Source organism: Accipiter gentilis, chromosome 5 (assembly GCF_929443795.1).
Source record: "Accipiter gentilis chromosome 5, bAccGen1.1, whole genome shotgun sequence".
Lineage (NCBI taxonomy): Eukaryota > Metazoa > Chordata > Aves > Accipitriformes > Accipitridae > Astur > Astur gentilis.
Window position 1 is genome coordinate 5184525 of NC_064884.1, and position 20849 is coordinate 5205373.

Consider the following 20849-nt stretch of genomic DNA (forward strand, 5'->3'; position numbering starts at 1 on the left):
GCATGGTTGGAATCAAGTAGGTTGCTGTACTGTTAACAGTGCCAACATCTGCTTCAACCGCTAGTGACTGCCCGTGGAGTTACAGCCCCTTTTGCTTTCCTTGCTCCAGCTCCCCAGCCAACCCCCGGAGTTCTGCAGCAGATCAGTGGGTTAGCTCTCTAGACGTCCCCTTTTTCTTTACAAGGTCTGAGTCCAGCTCCACTGATGGCTCCACAGGATTCCTTAGCTCTGGACTCAGAGAGCATTTTCTCATGTGTCTGCACAGATTCAAAATCTATATGCTCTGGAGGGCTGTCAGCTTCTTCCCCTTGCAATTATGATGTGAGATTCGGGGATTTAGTAGAGCCACAGATGAAAATCTCTAGGCACTCAGTGAGATGGGGGTTGCTTTTAGCTGTATGAAGCAGGAGGATAACAGCAAACACAGCAAAGACAACGGTCCCTCACATGTTCATTTGTAATTAGGGCTTGCTTGCCTTGCAAGAATCACTTGCTTTTATCTGCTGTCCCTTTCCCCACTGTCTTGCAAAGAGGAATCTGCCGTTGTAGGCAGGCCTGGTCTTGACCTACGCACTCCAAGACCTCAAACCACCTCATCTTCAGTCCTTGCTGATACTCCTGTGAGTCAGCCCCGTGCTCTTAGACTTGCATACCACAGTGCTTTCAGAGCCAGTGTCACAAGCAGTAAAAATGCATGGGGCTTTGGGGTGGGATTTGCACATTTACCAGTGTAACTGAGGTCCCTTTTGTTTCTAAATGACAGTGGAAAAAAAAATTTAAAAGCCAGAAAAAGCCTCAAGCAAATGGTGATTTCAAGAAACTCTATAATTAACTGAGCTTCTGTAAAGTAGGAAGGCCTGGAAACCAGAAGTTTAATCTGTCATTCTATCCCACAAGGGGAACTGGGAGGACTTATGTGGTCTGTTTAATGGTAGCTTCTTACCTAACAGTTTTTATCTCTTAGCAGTAGCTGCCTGGGACTCAGCAGGATGAGCAATTAAAAAAACAGTAATTCAAGAAAGCAGGAGAATACCTGGTAACCCAGGGAGCGTCTTACCTGCCTGTTAAAGTCCAGCCCATTCTGTTCATTTCCTACAATGAAACAAGCAGAAAAATGTCTCAGTATTAATGACAGTCAGCATTGATACAAACTTTCCAGAACTTAGAACGCACATAACCAAAGACAGGCTGCTAGCCCAGCTTAGTTCACCTTAAGAGCAAGGAAAGGAGGAGGAAAGTGGAATCAAGGTGAATGCAGCAATGGAAGTACGAAGGCAGCTTTTGCAACATTTGGTGGTATCAGCCTTTGCTGAAGTATAAGAGAAGTGCTTCTGCCCGGGAGACAGCTGGCCAAGCAGCAAGGGTGGGGGAAAGCTCACCGACTGAAAGGGAGATTCCAGCAGAGGTGAGCTGGAGGACGTTACAAATCTCCAGGGAAATCCAGGGCCAAGGCACTGTACATAAGGCAAGAACTAACTGTGGGAGAGGCTAGCAAACAGGTGGCCAAGGCTGTAAACCAGGGATCTTCAGGAACCCGTGTGGCACTGAGTAATTACGGGATATCTAAAGGAACAGAGGGTGCCGTGGGGTTGTGCTCAAGAGGCGTCTCCTTGATTCCAGAAGAGATTGGCAGGCACAGGGGGAAAAATCAGACAGGTTTCAGCCTGAAGGTACCGCACAGGCCCTCACTCATTCCCCTTTGATGATAAACATTCTCCCCCCGCCCCCCCCCCCCTCCATCACACCTGCCAAATTCATCAAGAACATCACAGAGGAAAGGTTGTACGCTCCACAGATATGAATGCTTTAAGGGATTCCACGAAGCCTCTTTAGTTGCAAAGGCAACCCCAAGAAACCCCTTCCCTTTGCAATCCATTCCCTAAGTCATTCTCTTCCAGTCCAACTGAGTTTGTGATAAACAGTCTTAAATTGTTCACATCCCATTGGCACAAGCCCCCAGGGCCTCCTCCTCCTGTTTTTTCCAGTATAACATTCCCCATAAAGCATAGCCCATGCCCTGTGATCTGATCAAGCTTCAACACATCATGTTTTTCAGTAGTTCATGTCTCTTGCAAGAAGTTGGAAAGCAGTTAAGAGAGGCTGTGCAGGCAGGAGTGCAAATCCAACTCTCCCATTGACTTGCTTTCTTCAAGTGAACAAGTCTCTACCCTAATCTAGCACGCAGTTTTTCAACTTGCACCATACACAAAATATTCCCAGGTGAATCAGCATGGTTCTTTGAGGTCCTCGGGGGGAGCACGCTTGGTACAATTATTCATAGATGGCAAAATATTTTAGAGTCAACAATCACAATTCCATGGCACCCTGTTCTCTGCTATCTAGAAACAACTCTGGAGATTTAATCTGCAACATGTTAACAGCGTTGGCTGTGGAAACTGAGCTGCCTTTGTTGCTCTTGTTAGGCTGAGCTGTAGGTTTTCACTATCAAAAAATACCAGAGCACTATTTCATAGCAGGACAAGCTGTTGCCCCCTCCCCCCGAATGTCCTCCATCTTCTCATCATCTGCAACTCAACCTAGATCCAGCTCTGCACCTTCTCCCCGAGCCTGTCCGCGTTTCTGCTGTGCTACAGCCTGCCCTCACTTCCCATCTTCCTCCCGACCTGCTTCTCAAAGCTTTTTCTCTTCCCAGTCTCAGGTCTTTATCTTCTTCCATGTAATTCCCCACTCTGCTACAACCTCCAACCTGCCACGCGCTTCCATGCTCCCGTGCCTCTCACTGTAACCATCTGCTCCCTGACCACCTCTCTCCAGCTGCTCCTGCCCGAGGAATTTGTTCATTCATTGCGTTCCAGCTCTACGCCCCAAGAGCCAACAACTGCACATGTAACGATGGGAATGCTGATAGTGTTAATAGATGATCGCAATCAGTATCCACACACCTGAGCAGGACTGTGTGAGGATCTTCAAGGCCTGCAGTTTCTACCTTTGAAACCCACGGGGGGTTGATGCAATCTAAAGGCAGTAGCTAAAGGGAAGAAAGGCAAGGAGCAGAGAAGGAGGAAATAAAGTTCCCAGTTGCTAAAATAGAACAGGAAGGAAAAGGTAATCTTCTGGTTTCTTGGATATAAGAGTTTCGCTCACGTTCAAATGCAGCATGTTGATGAGGCAAGATTCAAAGACCTTGAGGGAAATCCCTAGGTCCCAGTGATGACGGCTCTGAGTCACTATCATACACCCCAAAACTTGGAACTTGAGATGCACAGCTGGAACGGAGTTTCACTCCACATTGCTACCACGAGGCCCAAGTTCTCCAATGTATTCTTTCTTCCTCTTCCAAGCTTCCCATCTCTTTCTTTTTCCCTCGCTTCACAAGCGTGTGCAGCTGACAGACTTCTACCTTTCGTTTTCCCTTCCTCTCCTGCAAGGCCACACACAGCTTCCTCCGCGTCCTACCCTCTGCTCTCTTGCATGTCCCACTGCAGGTCGACAGGGGTAAGCGGGAGCACATCAGCCAGGTATTCTGTGACAGTAGAGCATACTGCAAATATGCATGGAGATTGACACTAACTCAGTCGTAGCTTGGGCGTCTAAGTCTGAGATAACTGCCCCAGGCTGTCTCGGTAGACAGCGAGGAGAAATAGGCACCTCCAGAGGCCATTCATCTGACCTATCTTAGACGCCTATCTTAAGTTGAGATGAATGGCCCTCTGGAGATGACTATTTCTCTTTATTGACTACAAAGGGACCCAGGGGCAACTACTTCAGACTTAGATGTCCAACAGTGAGATATTTAAAACTGGGCGAGGTGATTTCTACTCCCAGTGGTTATGTAAATGGGAGCTGGATACACAAATCTCTTCATTTCAGCAGGACCAGTGAGTGTTTGCGCACAGATTTATTTGCAAACAAATCTTGCCTTTTTCTATTCCAGTAAAAGCTTGTGTTTCAGTGAAATTAAAATGATTCCAGCTGCAAGCTAAGGTTTGGGTGTGATGGGGATAACAACTCTCCTCTTTCAGTTAAATCAGTAATTTTCCTACAAATATTTTTAAAAATAGACTCAGTTTCCTCCCAGTTTCTATCAACATCAGGACTCACGCTGAAGTAGTCATTTCTCTCCTTAAAGGAACGGGCTGTTCAAACAACGAGGATCTGTACTTAAGATTTAATCTTTTCTAGCTCCAGGAGATAAAAAGAAAGAAAAGTGTAAGTGGCAGCAGATTCTCAGCTGCCGTAAACTGCCAGAACTCCACTAATTTTGCTGGAGCTTCACACCAGCCAACAACTTGCCTCTTGCTACACCAGCCAGACAGAATGGGATCCAAAGTCTCCAGCGTCTGCTAGACGCAGTCCTCCCCTCCTTAAATTGCATCAAACTGGGGAAGCCCTGGGATTTAAATGGAGAAAGATTGCTTTGAGCCCCTTGCTCCGTGGTTCCCAGGAGCCTCCCCGTCAAACAAGCCTTCATTCCCCTCTTTATGGGTGCTCTGGACAGGGGGAAAAAGGCAGCGATAAGCTCAGCTGGCTCCCCGCAGCACAGCAGACAAGGACTACGCTGCTCTCCTTGGTTCACCTGGCAGCTGTTTTGCATAGCACTGGCATCAGATCTGGTGCGAGTTTGCCTGGGGAAGTTTCTCTGGGGATGGGAGCAGCAGAACAGTTCCGGACGGCTTCCCCCCACCCGCTGCCGTTGCCCCCACCTGGAACGCAGCATTTGCTCTGAAAACCAAAGACAAGCACTCTATCAGAACTGACACAGTTCCCTCTGGGGGCCGCCAAGCCAGTCCAGCACTAGACGATAAAAGCACTGTAATGGGAGAAGAGTAAAACCAAGATTGCAGCGCGCCTTCGTCTTCCCAAGGCAAACACACGCAGCAACATGCAGATGTCACCTCCGGGGAGTGACAGCCACCCTGGCTTTTCACCCACCGGCCAAAATCAGGGCTGCGACCAGAAAGCTAGCTAACCTTAACCCCCTTCCCGCCCAGCTACACGCTTAATTCACCTCACAGTTTGATCTCAGCTGCACAGAAGGGACAAGGGAATTAGAAGGTGATTTCAATCTTTAACAGGTGTTGGGGAATTCCCACAGGGAATCAGTTTTCTGCCGCATGCGTTTGGGAGGGAAATTCAGAACAGCTGAACGGCAATGGGGGAACAGTGCCAGGCAGACACCAGGCAGGGGATTCAGCTGCCTGGGCTTAGATGTCTAACTTTTAGGTGTCTAATTCTGAGCCAATTGCTCTAGGCTCCCTTTACAGCTACAGAGAGGAAGCGGGCGCTTCCAGAGGGCAATTCGTCTTACCCCCGAGATAGAGGGCAGAGAGATGAATCACCTTCTGGAGATACCTATTTTCATCATTGACTGTACGAGGAGCCTGAGGTGAGTAGGTCAGACTTCATCCTCAAAGTATTGAATATCTAAAATTAAGATTAATCTCACCTATCTTGAGGATTTCAACACTCCAGCTGATAAGGCACAATGCCATTAGAGATTGACAAAGCAGGCCAGATGCAGAGTGCCTTTCGACGTACATTTTCTAGAAGCTGAGAAATTAACTTGTTCACGTTAACTGAGACAAGAACCAAATCTCTCACCTCAAACAACATGTGAAGTTAAAAGATTGCCCAAGAGCAGGTAAAGAGTGGCAACAATTATTATAACTATAAACAATACTTGACCCACATGCTGTAAACGAAGTAAAACGCTCACCTGCACTGAGAAGGATGTGGTTCTATTAAGCAAAAAAAGATATTCAGCATCAGATATACTCCTCAGGATTGAGGACTCGAGCAAATACCAGATCGTAGCCCTCAACGCTACTGTTCCCAGCAGCCAGACCAGTGACTTCTCCAGAACAAGCGGGAAAAGCCCCGGGTGGTAGGATCTCACTTAAATGACCTTCTCTCCGTTTTAGTGGCTACCCCTGATTCCCTCCAGCTGTGTCCAGTGGCACTGGGGAGCAGAAACTGAAGCTGAGCAGACATCAGTCAGTGCCCTAGATCCTTATGTGCCCTGCTGGGATGCTTGCCATCGCCAAAGCTTACTTTAAGAAGTGCTTTTTAAAGAGAGCAGGGGAAAGTGTCAACAGGATGGGGAGATTCGAGGCAGACAGATAGGGCTGCAGTTTTCGTGTTAACCGTTTGCTCTAAAGACACAAACAGACCAAACCGGGGCATCGGAGCATCTCCATGGGAAAGTTAAGACTGGTTAGCAAGAAAAGTGAATCTGTGCTGACTCAGTCAGACGGCTACAGACTCCAGGGGAAGCTTTCACTGAAGAGTCAAGTGTTTCATTTGGGTGGAAACCCCTGGGTTATAAAAATGCCTTTCCTTTGTCAACAATGCCTCAAAGAAATCCCATCTTCTAGTCCCACTGCAGCTCTGAGTGCAATATACCCGTCGTGTAGGGCAGGGTGCGGGGGGGAGAAAGCAGGACAGCGAGTGTGGGAGACTCGGGCGGTTTCCAGAAGGAAACCCGAGGGCAGCAGTTGTTCCCACGGAAAACATTTCACCTGCAGGTGCTGGGAGAGGGCAAGTCTCTTCTCTTAGACCAGAGGCAAGAGGCAGATCAGACCAGCTCTTCCTTTGCCCCTCTAATTCAAGTCAAACCAGCCTTTTGTTCCCCTTTCCCCTCCCCATCCTTTTTTATCCTCTTCCATAATGGGATGTTTAAGAAAAAAAAATAAAATAACCCAACCTCAAACCCTAATCACCTTCATTTGAATTTCAAATATCCCCCTCCTGGCCTCCCCCACGCCCCAACTGACTCGGAGCTGGGAATATGGAAATTTCTCCTGCTTGCCTTAAATGTGGCTGTGCTATGAAAATCATCAGCCTTATGCAAATCCTGAGCAGGCCCAATTGCCATAGCAACCAGCTGTTTCCAGCCCGACTGCTGCTGCTTTCATTTATTCAGGACTTGTCCTGGGGCTGTGCATGGCTGCAGGGGGAAGAGACAAGAGAAATCCTGGAGGCTTTGAGGAAAGTTTCACGAGGGAGAGCTAGCCTTGGAGAGCAAAGGCGTAGCCAAGGACTAGGCTCAGCGCGGGGCTGGGGAAGGCCAAGTTTCCTCAAAAGACTTTGGCCTGGCAGCCTGTTTCCAGCCCGATCTGAAGCGGCAACAACAAAAGGCAAAAGAAAAAAAGCTCAGATTGTGCAGCCCTTAGCTTGCTTGCTGAGCGCAGCAAGGAGTGCCCCTGTGCACCAGGCAGCACTGCCTGAGCACCCACCAACTCATCTCACACAAGCCATTGCACTGCTCAATCTGACATCCCTTGCTTCTCCAAATTTCCTTTTGCCTGAGTTAGAAGCCGACACAGGGGTCAGAGCCTCCATACCCCGTTCCAGCTTGAGCCATCATGTTTAAAAGAGACCCTACCCTGACACCTGCAATCGGAATACAATAAAACAGCCGTCCCAGAGCCCATCGTGCCCGGAGCCGTACCCATCCGTGGGGAGAGCACCACCTGCATCAAAGAGCTTACACCCTGGCAAAAAGGTGGGAGAAGAGATGGGGACCCTCACTTTGGAGCTGAGGAACACAGATAGACTTAATTTAAGTTTGTACAGGGAGTGTGTGGCAGAGAGGCAGACTGAGACACGGTCTCTGTTTTTCCATCTGCCCTGATACAGATTTAATGCAAAATGCACTGACATAGAAGCCAGGGTACTGGGAGGAGTTTTTGCTTGGGTGGAAGTTTTGGTGTCCAGTTTCAGAGCTGCCCTTGCTTTCTCTCCTCCACTGCCAGGGGACCTTAGGTGTCTTGTGGCAGCAGCGGAGGAAGGTGTCTCACGCTGACACCCTTCCACAGGCGCAAGCTGGCTGAAGTGGAGGATGCAGGGGGAGAAGAACGACATTCACAGGAGCGTCTTCTCAAAAGAGACGCTTTGCGAGACCACAGAAGCAGATGTATCGTAGCTCCTTCGCACTTTCATTTTCTCGGGATTTAAAGGAAAGGGTCTTTCCTACCCTCAGAGAGAGGAGACCTGCTTCATCGCTCCCTAACGCACGCAGATAGGTTCCCCAAGCTGTGAGGGTTAGTTAACCCTGCTACCGTTGCCACCAGAGTCAGAAGCAGGCCAAGAGCCCAGCTTATGGCTCCACGTGCCCTCCCCGTGAAACCGCGCTCCTCTACCCGGCTGCTCCTCTTCCAGATCCCAGACCCGACCCAGCTGGGCGAAGCCGCCGGGTCAGCCAACCACCACTGTCCCAGGGAGCGATACCAGCTGCTCCGGAGGCAGCGATAATGCTGTAGGGCTGTCCTATATTGCACCCACACGTACACACCCCAGCTCCTCTCCCCGTGTACTGGGATGCCCATCGCGCACCCCGCCCTGGGCTCCTGGCAGGCTGGCCAGTTCCCCGTGTTACAGGGTGGGGAGGGAAGATGTTCGGAGAGCCTGCAGCTATTCAGTTACCGATGGTTGTGTTTGAAGAGCTTCCCTATCGCCCTTCTGTTAAAGCTTTGGCTTCCCCCCCATAGCCTCAACAGATGAAATCAAAGGGAAGTAGCTTTGCTTGGTGTAACCTGTTTTGATCAAGCAGATAAACGGGGAACAAGTGTCTGACACAAACAAACAGACAGACAGAGGCAAGTCCCACCTCAGCATTTTGTTGCATCAGATACAGAGGGCTTAGATAAACCACAAGAAGGGGGAGATCTCTGCCTCTCGGCTTGAAGACCAGGGGCGACACTCTGCAGTGCCAAGCCCCCACAGTTCCCATAAAAAAATCAACCCAGAACTTGCTGGCATGGCTTTCATCTGTTTAAACAGATGAAAAGAGCTTACAGCCAAGCATAAAACTCACGCTTGTCATTACCCCCCATGGAGTCAGCGGGACTGCCTGCGAGCCCAGCCGCAGCTGCCGCACGCCAAGCGTTAAACCACGCTGGCATCACACAGGAACAGGTAAAGAGGAATCTCAGACTGGAGACATGACCCGCTGCCCGGACTGGGGCTGACCTACACAGATCCTGGGCCAGGGGGGAAGGCAGGCCAACCCACAGCCCTCATGGAAGAAGTTCGTGCCTATTCCACATACTCCTCACACGTGTACTGTGACCAAAAAAAAGCAGAATTACAGCAAAGGGAGGCTTAAGATTCACAGAACTGGGCAGGGTAGTTGATATTCCTTAGAAAGTTTGGGTTTTTAATCATAGCTTTTTGTGAAATGGTAAAATTTCACTGCAAGCGGTAGACATGGCGGGGGGTGGGGTGGAATCAAACAAATATGGGTTTTTTGGAGACCATCTTAATAAAAAGCTTTGAAGTGTTTTCTATGAAATTGGTGTGGATGAAAAAGAAAAAAAAAAAAGCTTCACTTTCCTAACCTCCTATGAAAGATGAACGATTTGACAATATTCTCAAAAAAGAAAAAGCCCCGTGATTATTTTAAACGCCTTCAAAGTAAAACAATGCCCCAAATTACCCTTTCTTCCCCTCTAAGCCTAGAACTGGCGGAGATATGAAAGGATGAGATTAGGCTTCTGCTACTGACACTTCCCATCAGATCTTTAGGCATCAGTTTTAGATCAAGGGCTTGGTTTACAAAAGCATTTTGGCACTCAACTCCCTCCAGTATTTTTTTTTTTTTTTTTTTAATTCTTCTTGGAGCCGGTCTGCATCTTTTGGTGATGAAAGGCCTTTGTAAATATGCACCTAGAAGGATTTCCATTCTTTATAAGCTATAATGTCGTTAGTTTGGTTACTGCCCTCTCCTTTGGGGGTAACGAGATTCCTGGGGAGCTGCGTGGATTGGTCCAATTCATTAGGAAATGGGTCTTCAATTAATGAGTCACTGGAAAACAGATTTTCCCACATGAAGCCAGTAAACAAAACACTAAACTATTAGGTGTTGCAGTAAATATTCTTCTAACAATGTGTGTAAGGGAAAATAAAAACTTCCAGGGAAGTTCAGTACAAAGAGCTTTGTTGTTTATAAACAGAATGGTCGGAAAGAGGGAAAAAACCCAAACGACAAAGATGCGTAGAGGTTTTAGGAAAAGCATTGAGGCAGACCCTCCATGGGCTTGCCTGGTCGCGACTGCCAGGCGGGCCGATGTGCCAGGTTACAGCACCTGAAGTATAACACCTAGAGCTGAGCAATAGCGTGTGATCCTGTCCCAGCCACCCTCTTCCCTGCGAGTCCTGCAAGGGACCAGGCAGCCCGCAGGAGGGGTTCAGGCTCTTTGCTAGTGGCCCCTAAGAAGCTCCTAAACCCACTGCGGTGCCTCTCTTCCCAGCTGAGTCTGATGTGGTGATCTCTGAAGATCCTGAACAGATCAACCAGTCACGGGGACTGCATTAGAAAAAAAAAAAAAAAGAATACTTTAAACAGGTTCCTTCCATCAGTCCGCAGGGAAGTGCCACTCTTTTGCAAATGAAGGAGATTTACTTGTTCTGATTTCCCTGCCTGATTTGAAGGCTCCTAGAGCAGAGCTAATGCTGCTGTAAACATTTTTGTTATTTTAAAACAAATTGACTTCACTTCTCTGCTTTCTTTTCTCAATTACCACTAGAAAGAGGTGCTACAGCTAGCACTAATAGCTGTCTGGGAAGCTTAAGCTGAAAAACATATTTTACCCAATCAACTGCGGTGCCAGCTTCTCGCCTATTTAACACTATTGACAACAGCAGCAGCCAGAGCCTCCCACTACATTTAGTAACAGCCAATACCAAAACCAAATAACTACCCTCAATACAGCCTTCCCTAATCTTAATTCAACTGAGCTATCCATCATCTCTGTGTGCCAAGATGCATGAAACGTTTCAGGAGACTCTGGTTCCCAATATAAGGCCCTGTAACAGCTACCAGGGTTTTTGGAAAGAGCTTGGGAAGTTGAGGACATACTTGTTGCAAGGCGGCTTGGAAACATTTATCTCAAAAAACAACTTGGGGTCATCTGAAAGCCCTGAGCAGAAGCTGACCTGACCAAAGTCAATCAGAGTTCATGGACATGAATAGAACCAGATTTTATCTCTATCTTACATTATGTCAAATAACCCAGCTCAACAGCTAAAAGCACAGAGCATGTCTAGTCCTCAGTGTAAGGTGTAAATAAAGAGGTAGTTTTAGTCCCATTAAAACATGCCTAGAGTTCTCTGGCTTTACAAAGATCTCAGTCTTTCTAAGTTCTCTCAAATGACAGAAGTAAAAGAGAAACAGTAAAATCATTTCATGTAAAGTTCTAATCTACTGTTACACACATCCCCACCCCCCACCCCCCACTTAGGGCTCTTCATTGCTCAAAGAACAACCATTCTTCTACATTGTCTCTACCAGTTTGGGTTTTAAAAGGTGTTTATTTCTCAGTTTACAGATGAGCCTCAAGGTTTCTAATAATCTTAATTTTTTTAATACCTAGTGGGTGCTAAAAGTATTTCTTATTGCTGTTTATTTGCCTAAAAAGGAATCTATGATACGAACCTTTGTGAAATTACAGACCCAAGGTCTTGCATTTAAAGCCCACTGCAGGCAGTGGCAGTCAGAACTGATGCCAGAAAATACAAAACTAATTTTTCTGGTGTATATCACACCTTGTGGCAGTGCAGAAGTTGGTAGGTAACCTGGCAGAAATCAGTGCTAACGCCAACACTAACACTATCATCTTCAAAGGATCACCCTGTACTTCAGCTTTTCATATTCAAGGAAAACTGGAGCTTCTAGCCACGGAGCAGCGAGAGTCTGAGCAGCCATCAGGTGGGAGTAGGGGACATGAGAAACCCAATCATGCTTCAAGATGAAGAGCGATAAATTTTTGCTGGAACCATCTAGCTGTGTTACTGATTTGTTATTGATTTGTTATTAGTTAGAATTAATCATATTCAATTTTAATAGGAATATGGAATTATAAGAAATATTTTAGCAAAAACTATATATATCTATTGCATTTGACACATTTAACCAACAACCAACAGCTGCTGTGAAATCCTCTGTATAACCCTGTACCAAGGCCGGAGGAATTGGTCAAAATCATCTAGTAGGAACATTTAGAACTTAGATAACAAGCTTAAGATTTAAGATGATTTGGATATAGTGTTTATTTGTAGGAGTATATTATAACCTAGAGGAATGTATAAGATGTCAGAATTTTAAATTAATGGGAACTGAGAAGAGTCGAACGAAGCAACTTGTAGCTACCTGCCAAGAAACAGTTAGTTACCTGCCAAGGGCCAGACTGTGCAGAATCACCGAAAGAAGGTCAAGAAGCAGACAAGTGAGGAAGAGTATGAAAGACCACCAGAGGACTCTAGAAGACCACCAGAGACCTGCAAGGCGCTTGCGTAAAGGACATTTACATATGCTAATAACTTCCCAGAAATCTAATAAATATACATAACATTTCTCGGAAATCTAATGAACACATATGAATAAGTTCAATATAAGGTGTATGATTTTGGTGTTCAGGGGTGCGTGGTTCGTGAGAGGACTCACCCGCGCACCCGGCCGTCAATAAAGAAGTGTCTGCTTATCTACACTGAATTGGTGTTGGTAAGTTCTTTATTCTGAGTTTTTCGGCAACAGCTGGATTTGATTATTCCTGAAGCCCCTCCCATTTTTCTACATATACACGGCCAAAAAAGGCTTAGTCCCCAGGGAGTTTCGTCTGAGGAAATGTTCCTGACACAAACCCTACGTAAAACGAAGAGTTGTTTGTGCTAAACTGAGCAGACCAAGACTATTTCAATGGCATTAGTCCTTTGGCAAGACATGAGCATATTTCCATGCTAAAACCGCAGAGGACGTTACTGAGACACACATTGATTCACTGCTGTTACAGAAGGATCTTGCACGCTGATCAAGATACGAACGCAATCCTAGCCCAGAGCGCATTCTTGATCAACTCCCAGGCTGGTTGGAAGAGCGCAACGTAGCAGCAACAGGAGTCAAGCAAAGCATGGACAGAAACTTCCAGCACCCATGCCCCCCTCTTCTTCTTTTCTTTCCTCTACCTCCTCGGGCTTCCTCGCCTGCCCCCCACGTCCTGGACCCTCCTTACCTGGCTCCACCTGGTCAGGTTCGTGCCGAGTATCTGTGGAATCTGCCGCATCACCGCTCATCTTGATCTCTGGAAAAGGAGGCACAACTGATTTTAATAACAGGTCACAGTCCCAGGCAACAGGCACATGTGGCTTCCACTAAACAGCACAAATGAATGTGTAATTATAATAAACCATCAGACTTTCAAATTTCTGATTCCTCAACATACAGTCACTAGAATATTCATCAGCTCCGAGGATGCACTTTCCCTCCTGTTGCTCTTTGTATCCCCCTCATTCCTTTCCCCCTCCCCAGTTTGCTGCTGTGTTCTCACCTTTTGCATCGTTCCTCGCCGGCGCAGAGGAATGAGGGGTTCTTTAACCACTGGGAGCCCTACCAGCCTTGGTGGCCTCCCCCCCCCCCGTGCCTTATGCAGGCTTCCCAAACCAGCTGGTGTGGCTCTCGGTTTGCCACCGTCCTCCACCACACCTGTAGAGGCAGGGGATCCCTGCCAGCTTTCCCCTCCTCTCCCACATCCTTTCCTTGTCCCTTGAGATGGCTCAGCCAGCGCTTGGTGCTGTACAAAGCACATGCTGGGAGGACTGGCCTCAGAAAGGCAGGCACGGAGCGAGATGCTCTCAGAGAGGCAAGGGAAGTCTCTCTTCTCCGCTTGCTCCCTGGCAAACTCAGCTTATTTCTCTCAATACATCTGATCCCTGTTTGCAAACTGTTTACCCTGTTCTCTCCCACATGCCCGTGCTCACACCCCTCACAAACCACGAAGAAGGTGCCTTGCTCCAAAGCACTGACCCCAACCTAGGAGCAAGAGGAGCGCTTTGCTATCAAGCTCCTGCTTATTTCCCCCCATCCGTATCGATGTCAGTAAATTTATCATTTACCCTTGAAGTGATGGCTGCCACCACACCCGGGGCCACGTTCTCCTTCGGGGACAGCTGAAAGAAAAGGTGGGAATAGTCAACTTTACACTGGATTGCTCATCTCCTCCTTAAAAGAGGCAAAGTACACAGCAGTGAAAGAAGGAAGAATATCTATTCAAATTCAGATGGACACCCCCTCACGCTCTTCTACTCTTTGCATGGGAATTTTAACTCTTTCCAGGCTAGTTGGGAAAAAAAAATAATATTTTTTATAAAGACCCAACTGATTTGCATGTGCTTCCTGCAGCCAATCCCGGCCACAGATGTCATCCGATTTGCATCAGGTAACAACAACAGCGTGGAAGCTGGGCCAGTGTTTGCTGTGGTTTTGCTGGGGTAGAAAAGGCAGGTGGAAGCCTTCTTAAAGGCATCATGCAAACCTTTTCCTCTTTCCTATATATGCCTTGTATTATTTCCAAAAGGGTGAGAGGAATCTCATAGGGGTTTATACCTATTTCCCTCTATTACTCACACTAAAGCAGGCAGGCCTCTTCTTTGTTCATTCAGGTTTTCTTTTCCCCATTCAAACTTCCAAGTGTGCAAATGGCAAATTATCTGCTTTTTGGCCGAAATTGAATAGCTTTGTTTAGATTAACTTTTCAAGCTTTTTCTTCAGAAAATTAATAAAGGAAGAAAAAAATGGCAAAGTTTTATACAAAAGACAGCGCAGAAACATTCACGTACTTCAGAAACTTCCTTTCGTTAAATTGTATTAAGGAGTGAGAGGAAAAAGGAGAGAGAAAAGAGTTGTGGGGTTTGGGTTTTTTTTTTCCCCTTCAAATAAACCCACTGCAATTAAGACACGAACATTTAGTGGGGCTTCTAAGCATTTCTACTGCAGGAAGAGTAATTATCATCAGCTATAAACATCTTCTTGTCTTGTAATACTGCCAAGGGACCCTAACTTAGGCAATCTACAAAGCACAAAGTTTTGCTTGCTGCCAAAACGTATCTTAAAAAAAAAAAAAAAAAAAAGTGCCAAGTTCTCATAAAATAGGGTAAGAAAAAATCATAAACTATGTAGAAGTTTGGTGCTTGCTTTAGTGAGAAAGCCTGCAAGTTTGCAAAAAAAAAAAAAAAAAAAAAAGTAATGCAGGTTTCGTTGTGAGCACACAAACAACGAATGAAGGCAGGTTAGCGAAAGAAAATTATCTAATCCCTGAGACCAAGGAGCCCCTTATGGGCACAGAAGACACAAAAGCAAACCCTGAGAAGCTTTCTCTCTCTCACAGGAGTGAGCCCTTAGCCCCTCTGCCATTTATAACCTGGGGTGGGCGGGGAGGAAAGGAGGAATTACAGCTGTGACTTGATTACATATCACATGCTACCCATCAGTTAAATTCCCTCCTCCCGGAGTCAGGAGATAACAAGATACCCTGTGATTCTCTCATATATAGAGCAGAAGAATTTTATATTGACAAAGATTCAAATTCCCATCATAGATGTACGCAAGTTATTACAGTTTAAATATCTTGGGGGGTGGGGGAGGGAATGAGGAAGAAAAAGAAAACCCTTTTCATCAAAGCTAACTGATCTGCGTGGTTTGGGGCTGGCCAGCTTTTGTATACCTACGGACAGGAGCGCGCACCAGTCATCCTCCGAGGGATCCTTAATAACAAGGAGCAGCCATGCAGAGGAATGACTTCTTAATATGATATAAATGTAGACAAGATAAAGCCAACACCTTTTTACTGACACCCAAGAGTCTTCCACTATAAACCAGGACGGAGTGGTGCATCTGGTTTTGACCCCCCTCTCCATCTGAACAAATATCTCAAGACAAGACAGGCTGTGAGACTTTTGAGTCCAACTAAATGCAGGCTCCTTCCATACAGCTTTGCCAGTTGGCAATATACAGAGAATAAGCAGGCTGGTAAAAAAAATCTCTGGGAAAAATAATGCAACTTAGGACTGCTTAACTCCTAACCACAAACCTATTTGGAGCCGCCACTGTGGCCTGGGCCATATTAAAAATGTGCTGCTATACCTCAGCTAGCAAACAGACCTGGAGTAGGGGTAGTCTGGTTTGTTCACCCAGACCAAAGGAACTATACCAGTGCAGACACTTCTCTGGGGATATATCTGCATCTATATTTTTGCTGAAACAAACGGTGTCAGCAAATAAAGCTTTCCCAAGCCCTTATTCCTAGTAGTTGTTCAGACATGGGCACTAGGGTAAAGCAGCCTGATGACTTTAAAAGGAAAAACAAAAGCCGGTGGCCGTGGCAGGGGGAACTCGGTTTGGCTGAGACCATTCCGTGGAGCCTATTGAATTTTCTGCACTTTAGGTGCCTGAGCCCCTCTGGAGGCTGCAGGAAGGCAAAATATCCAGATGCCTGGGGAGGAGGCAGTGGTACAGGCCAGGGAATGCGCTGCTGCAGGGAAACCCTCCTGGCAGGGAGGAGGACGTACGGAGCCCGCGCAGCCCACCTTCACCTTGCACGTTGTGTCTTCTCTGCACGGCCAGGGAAGAAACAGAGCACACCTCTGCAAGCGGCTTGCTGCAAGGCCTTGCTTTTCGGGGATCTCGAGACTGAACACGCTGAACTGCTTTTGCACAAGGGTGAAGAAACACCCTCCCACCAGCGTTGGGCTCTGGCACATGAAAGCGGTTGGGCCCAGGCTGGCCTCTCTCCCTGCGAAAAGACTGCTTAAAGCTTAGGCCCTTCTGACAGACGGGAAGGTGGGATGATTTGGGAGAATGGAAGTTCAGCGTGCACCTAGCTCTGTGCAGCTCCTGGCCAAATCCACCCTGGGACTGATGCCACTGCCTTTGACAGAGGGCACAGTATCGATTTTGGGAATCTTCTCACGAAGAAAGAGTCGCCCACAAGCAAAGCAGATGGGTGGATAGGAGCCTGCGGGGGCTGCGTCCCCGAAAGACACCACACACAAGCACACCCATCGCAGGTGCTCAGACTAGTCAAGCTCACACGCCGAGCCAAGACCACGAGCCTCCCGCCTCCCGCAGCCTCTCCTCGCGGCCGGCCGCGCTGCGCCGGGGGCTCCCCAGCTGCCCTCCCCGTGGCTGGCACAGGGAGCCAGCCTGCTCAGTGGGGTGCCGACCAGCTGTGGAGGGGCTGCTGGCATCCCAGAGCCACGGGGAGGTTGCGACGCAGGCACGGAGCAGAGGTTTTGGCCATCTCTGCCGGCCCGCTGCAGGCTGAGACTGTGCTGGGCGATGGCATTGCCGCAGCATCTGCCTCGCCCCCCAGGCCTGCCTGCGAGCCCACACGCAGGCAGGGGCTGTTGAGGGGCTACAGGCACCGAGCACGGGACCCCGAGGTCTCCCCTGCGCAGCAGGACCACCAAACGCCTGAGCTTCGCTGCAGCACGCCAATGGGAATGAGCTGGGGACAGACTGATGGATGTATCCGTCCCCTCCCCTCCAAACCTGGGGACAACACGCAATGTTTCATGCTGCGCAAAGCACCCGACACAGATCGCTAGCAGGGCACGTGGCTCCCATACCCCCAACAGCCTGCTGCCTTGCCCCTGCCACAGAAGGGGCTGTCAGGATCTGGCTTTCGCTGCTGCCGCCGCTCTGCTCCTACCCCAGCGTCACCCTCAGCGCCAGCATGCCCGGGGCTGCTGTCCTTCCCCTCGAGCACAGGGGCTTGAGCTGAGGGCAGAAGCTAAACTCACTCTGTCCGGGAGAGCCGGAGCTCAGCACAGCTCCAAGGGGGTTGGCAGCGACTGCTCTTGCTCCCCAGCTAATTGCAGAGGGGAGGTCCGTTCAGAGAAGACGTGGGACTACCTAAGCTGTACCTCTGGATCAGACCCCCTGGAAGGCATCGCTCTCTGAGTATTCCTGTTCATTCATTCCTCGCGCAACCCAGCCTCTTACAGCTCCCTCTTCATTCATTTCTCCCTCCTTTTCCCTCTTTGTCGTTAACTTTTCTCCTTCCAACCCACGTTCCATCTCGCTCTCGCTCTCACACAGGCATCCCTCCACCCTTGCCGCATCCCTCTGTGAATTTATCCCTCCTCACCCCTCCCAGCTTTGTCCCGATGACTAGTCCCACGGGTCAGGCACTAAATGCTCGTTTTTCCAGGTACCCAAGAGACCTCTGCGCTCTGCTCCCCGACCCACGTTAGGGCTGGCAGCGTGAGCGGTGCGCCCACATTGTGGGCATGGCTTGGCAGCCCCCTAAATAGGATCGGGGCAGCATCCATCCCCAGGTAGGAACGCGGGCACTTAACCAGGCACCGGCTGCGACAGCCAACTCCAGCGGGAGAACAGAGGAGGGAAAGGAGGGAGGAAAGGTCACAGGAATCAGAGCAATCCCATTTCCTGCCCAAGTCCACGGTCCCGGCTACGCGGCGAGCTCCGGCCCGATCCTTCCTCGAGTGCCCTTTACCTGCGTGCACAGACTCCAGGTTCACCATCCTGCCGGCGGAGGGAAATCCGCGGTGCGCCCAGCCTCCTGCCGTCAGCCCCAGGTTGCCAGGGGCTGCCAGTTTGCCCTCCCTCCTCTGCCACCCGCTGCCTCTCAAACCGGGCGTGGGTCCGCTCCCCAAGGGACCTAGAGCTCCATTGCCTGTTGCCATGCAGGGCCAGGGGAGCATGCGGCGCCGCGCCACGCCTCGCCCCACCTCCGGCTCCCTCGGGTGCCCTGACACCCAGCAGCCTGGCGCCCGGCCCATGCAAAAAGCACCCATTTGCATATTAGTAACTGGGGAATGGATGAGTCCCTGCAGCGCTACCAGGGCGTGGGGTGGGGTGGGAAGGAGGGAGGGAGGGAGGAAGGAAGGCGGGTTGCCCGCCCTCGGCTGCACGGATACACCCCGCAGCACCTGCCTGCTGGGCTGCGAGCGGGGGGCTTTACGCGGGGGCTCTGCCGCCAGCCCCAGAGCCCAGCCGGCCCCTCGCGGACAGGCTTTTGGCTCTGGCCTTTTGCAACGCGTGGGTAAGAGAGGCCGAGGCGTCGAGCCGGGCTGGGCGGCAGCCGCCAGCAGGCAGAAGGGCAGGCGTCCGAGCTGCGGGAACTGCCCTGTCCCTCCGCTAAGCAGCCCTTTCGCTTCATTTCTGGCCGCTCTGATTAACCCCGGGGTCTGCTCAGAGGGAGCCATGAGAGCAGCCTGGGCATCTCCTAGGGCTGGGCTGAACCTGAATGATGCCGTAGGAAACAATCAGCGCTAAAAGGAAAGTTAAGAGTGGAAGGGTAACCTGGCTTGGCTAAAGACGCAGGGCAGGATTAGGATCAGCTCATGGAGAAGCCCCTTTCCTGACTCGTGCTCTGTGCGGTACGTCAGTCCCCCAAGAAGAGGAGAGAAGTGGCCGGCAGCCTCTTTCTCCTCCTCCTTGTTGTTTAAAGCTGCAGTATTCAGCCTACTTCCAGGGAAGCCAGGCAAAAAAAAAAACCCTAATATTGGCTTCTTCTGTAGGGAGCTGCCAGAGGCCAGCTCCTCAGCCTGTACCCTGCGCTGTGATGGGGACCAACAGTCACCCTCACAGATCCGGGCACTGCGGCTGCTCCCTGTCCCCGCCGTGCACTACCTTGATGACCCCCAGCACGGCCCAGGGTAGCAGGACGCCTGCGTTACCCGCCTGAGCTCCAGCGCTGCTCAAACCCCTCCTGAAAGCGTTAACACGCTCAATTGGTAGCTGCCAGGTACAAGCTATCACACATTCATCTCTCCCTGGCTAATTCACGTTCCAGGGCTCTTGGCTTTCCCACATACTGCTCTCCCTCCCTGGAAAGACAGGTTTCTCCGAAGAGATGGGTGGGCGGGCGGGCAGGCTCTGGAGCCTCACCTCCAACCCAGTCCAACTGTTATGGAGCTGGAGTGCCTGCCCTCGGCTTGCGTGGTCAGAGAGGACATCCTCAGGAGAGGGCCACACTCGAGGAGGAAAGGGTGGATGTGTTAAACGAAACTCTAACAAGGAAAAAGTGGAGAAAAGCGGGGGGAGAGGTGGAAGGGGGAAAGCAGAGAGGAGAGGAAGTTCCCAGGCCAGACGAACGTTTGCAGGCGCGAGGGGAGATTTCTGCGGGCTCCGTTCAGCGCTGCTCCAGGAAGCAGAAAGGTGACATGGGGTGGTTTGCGCAGGCAGCTTGTTTTGAGCTGCTGGAGGGGCTGGACTCCTGCCACGGATCCCGAGCCTGTGGCAGAGCCCCAGCCATTCAGGCCCTGATCCTCGGGGCGTTCCTGGGCAGCCGCTGGTCTGTTTTCTAGTGTTTTCGGCGTGACCCCCACGTCTGGGTTTTCCCCATCTTGAAGACTGACGCGATCGGGCCTCTTCGCTGCGTCAAACATGGATTTGCTCTGGCTTCCAGCCAGCTGGAAGGGCCTCTGGGGCACAGGAGAAAGGCCCTGGAAAGGCTGGGGACCACGAGAGCTCTTCTCCCCCCCCCATCAGAGCACCTTTTGCACAGCAGCCGGGTGTTTCACTTGACACCGACCCTTTCTCTCTGCTTCCTGGCGCTTGTCCCTTGCTCCAGAGCCGAGCAGGGAGCCCCGGGGAGGCAGGTCCTCCCCGGTGGCACCTCCAGCCGGACAGGAATCCCGGGCATCCCGCCGCCCGGGGATGCTGTCCCGGCCATGGGCAGGGCCGCAGTGCCCTCTCCTGGCCCTGCAGGCGCTGCCAAATGCAGCCGGGAATCGCCCTGCAGCTGGTGGGAATCTGCTTTTTCTTGACTGTTATTTTGTGGTCAATGGAACGGCAGGAAAAAAAAAAATTAATATTTAGGCGCTTAATCTCCCCAAAGAGCTGTGGGAGCAAAGCCCTTCACCTGGGTACCCTTGGCTTCAGCGATGTGCTGTGCAGGCAAGAGAGAACACACCCTCGTTATTAAGCTACCCGAAACATCTCTGGTACCCAGAGAAAGAAAAAATAGGGGAGGGATCACAGCATCATCACTCCTTTCTGTCGTGGAAATAAGACCACCTTCTTCAGCAAAGGCAGATTTGCTTTAACTCTGCCCTGAGATGATCACTCCTAGATGCCAGCAGATATGCTG

At 49.8% G+C, this 20849-nt stretch overlaps 1 protein-coding gene across 1 annotated transcript in view; it reads right to left on the reverse strand.

Moving 5' to 3' along the window:
- Window positions 1–18534, reverse strand: part of POU2F3 (POU class 2 homeobox 3) — a 43054-nt gene extending 24520 nt beyond the window's left edge. Inside the window, exons 1-4 of the mRNA XM_049800180.1 lie at window positions 18249–18534; window positions 13849–13902; window positions 12969–13037; window positions 1058–1092 (exon numbers count right to left, since the gene is read on the reverse strand). Of these exons, the coding sequence (XP_049656137.1) occupies window positions 1058–1092; window positions 12969–13037; window positions 13849–13902; window positions 18249–18534 (444 nt within the window). The remainder of the gene's footprint in view (window positions 1–1057; window positions 1093–12968; window positions 13038–13848; window positions 13903–18248) is intronic.
- Between the last annotated feature and the right edge of the window lie 2315 nt (window positions 18535–20849).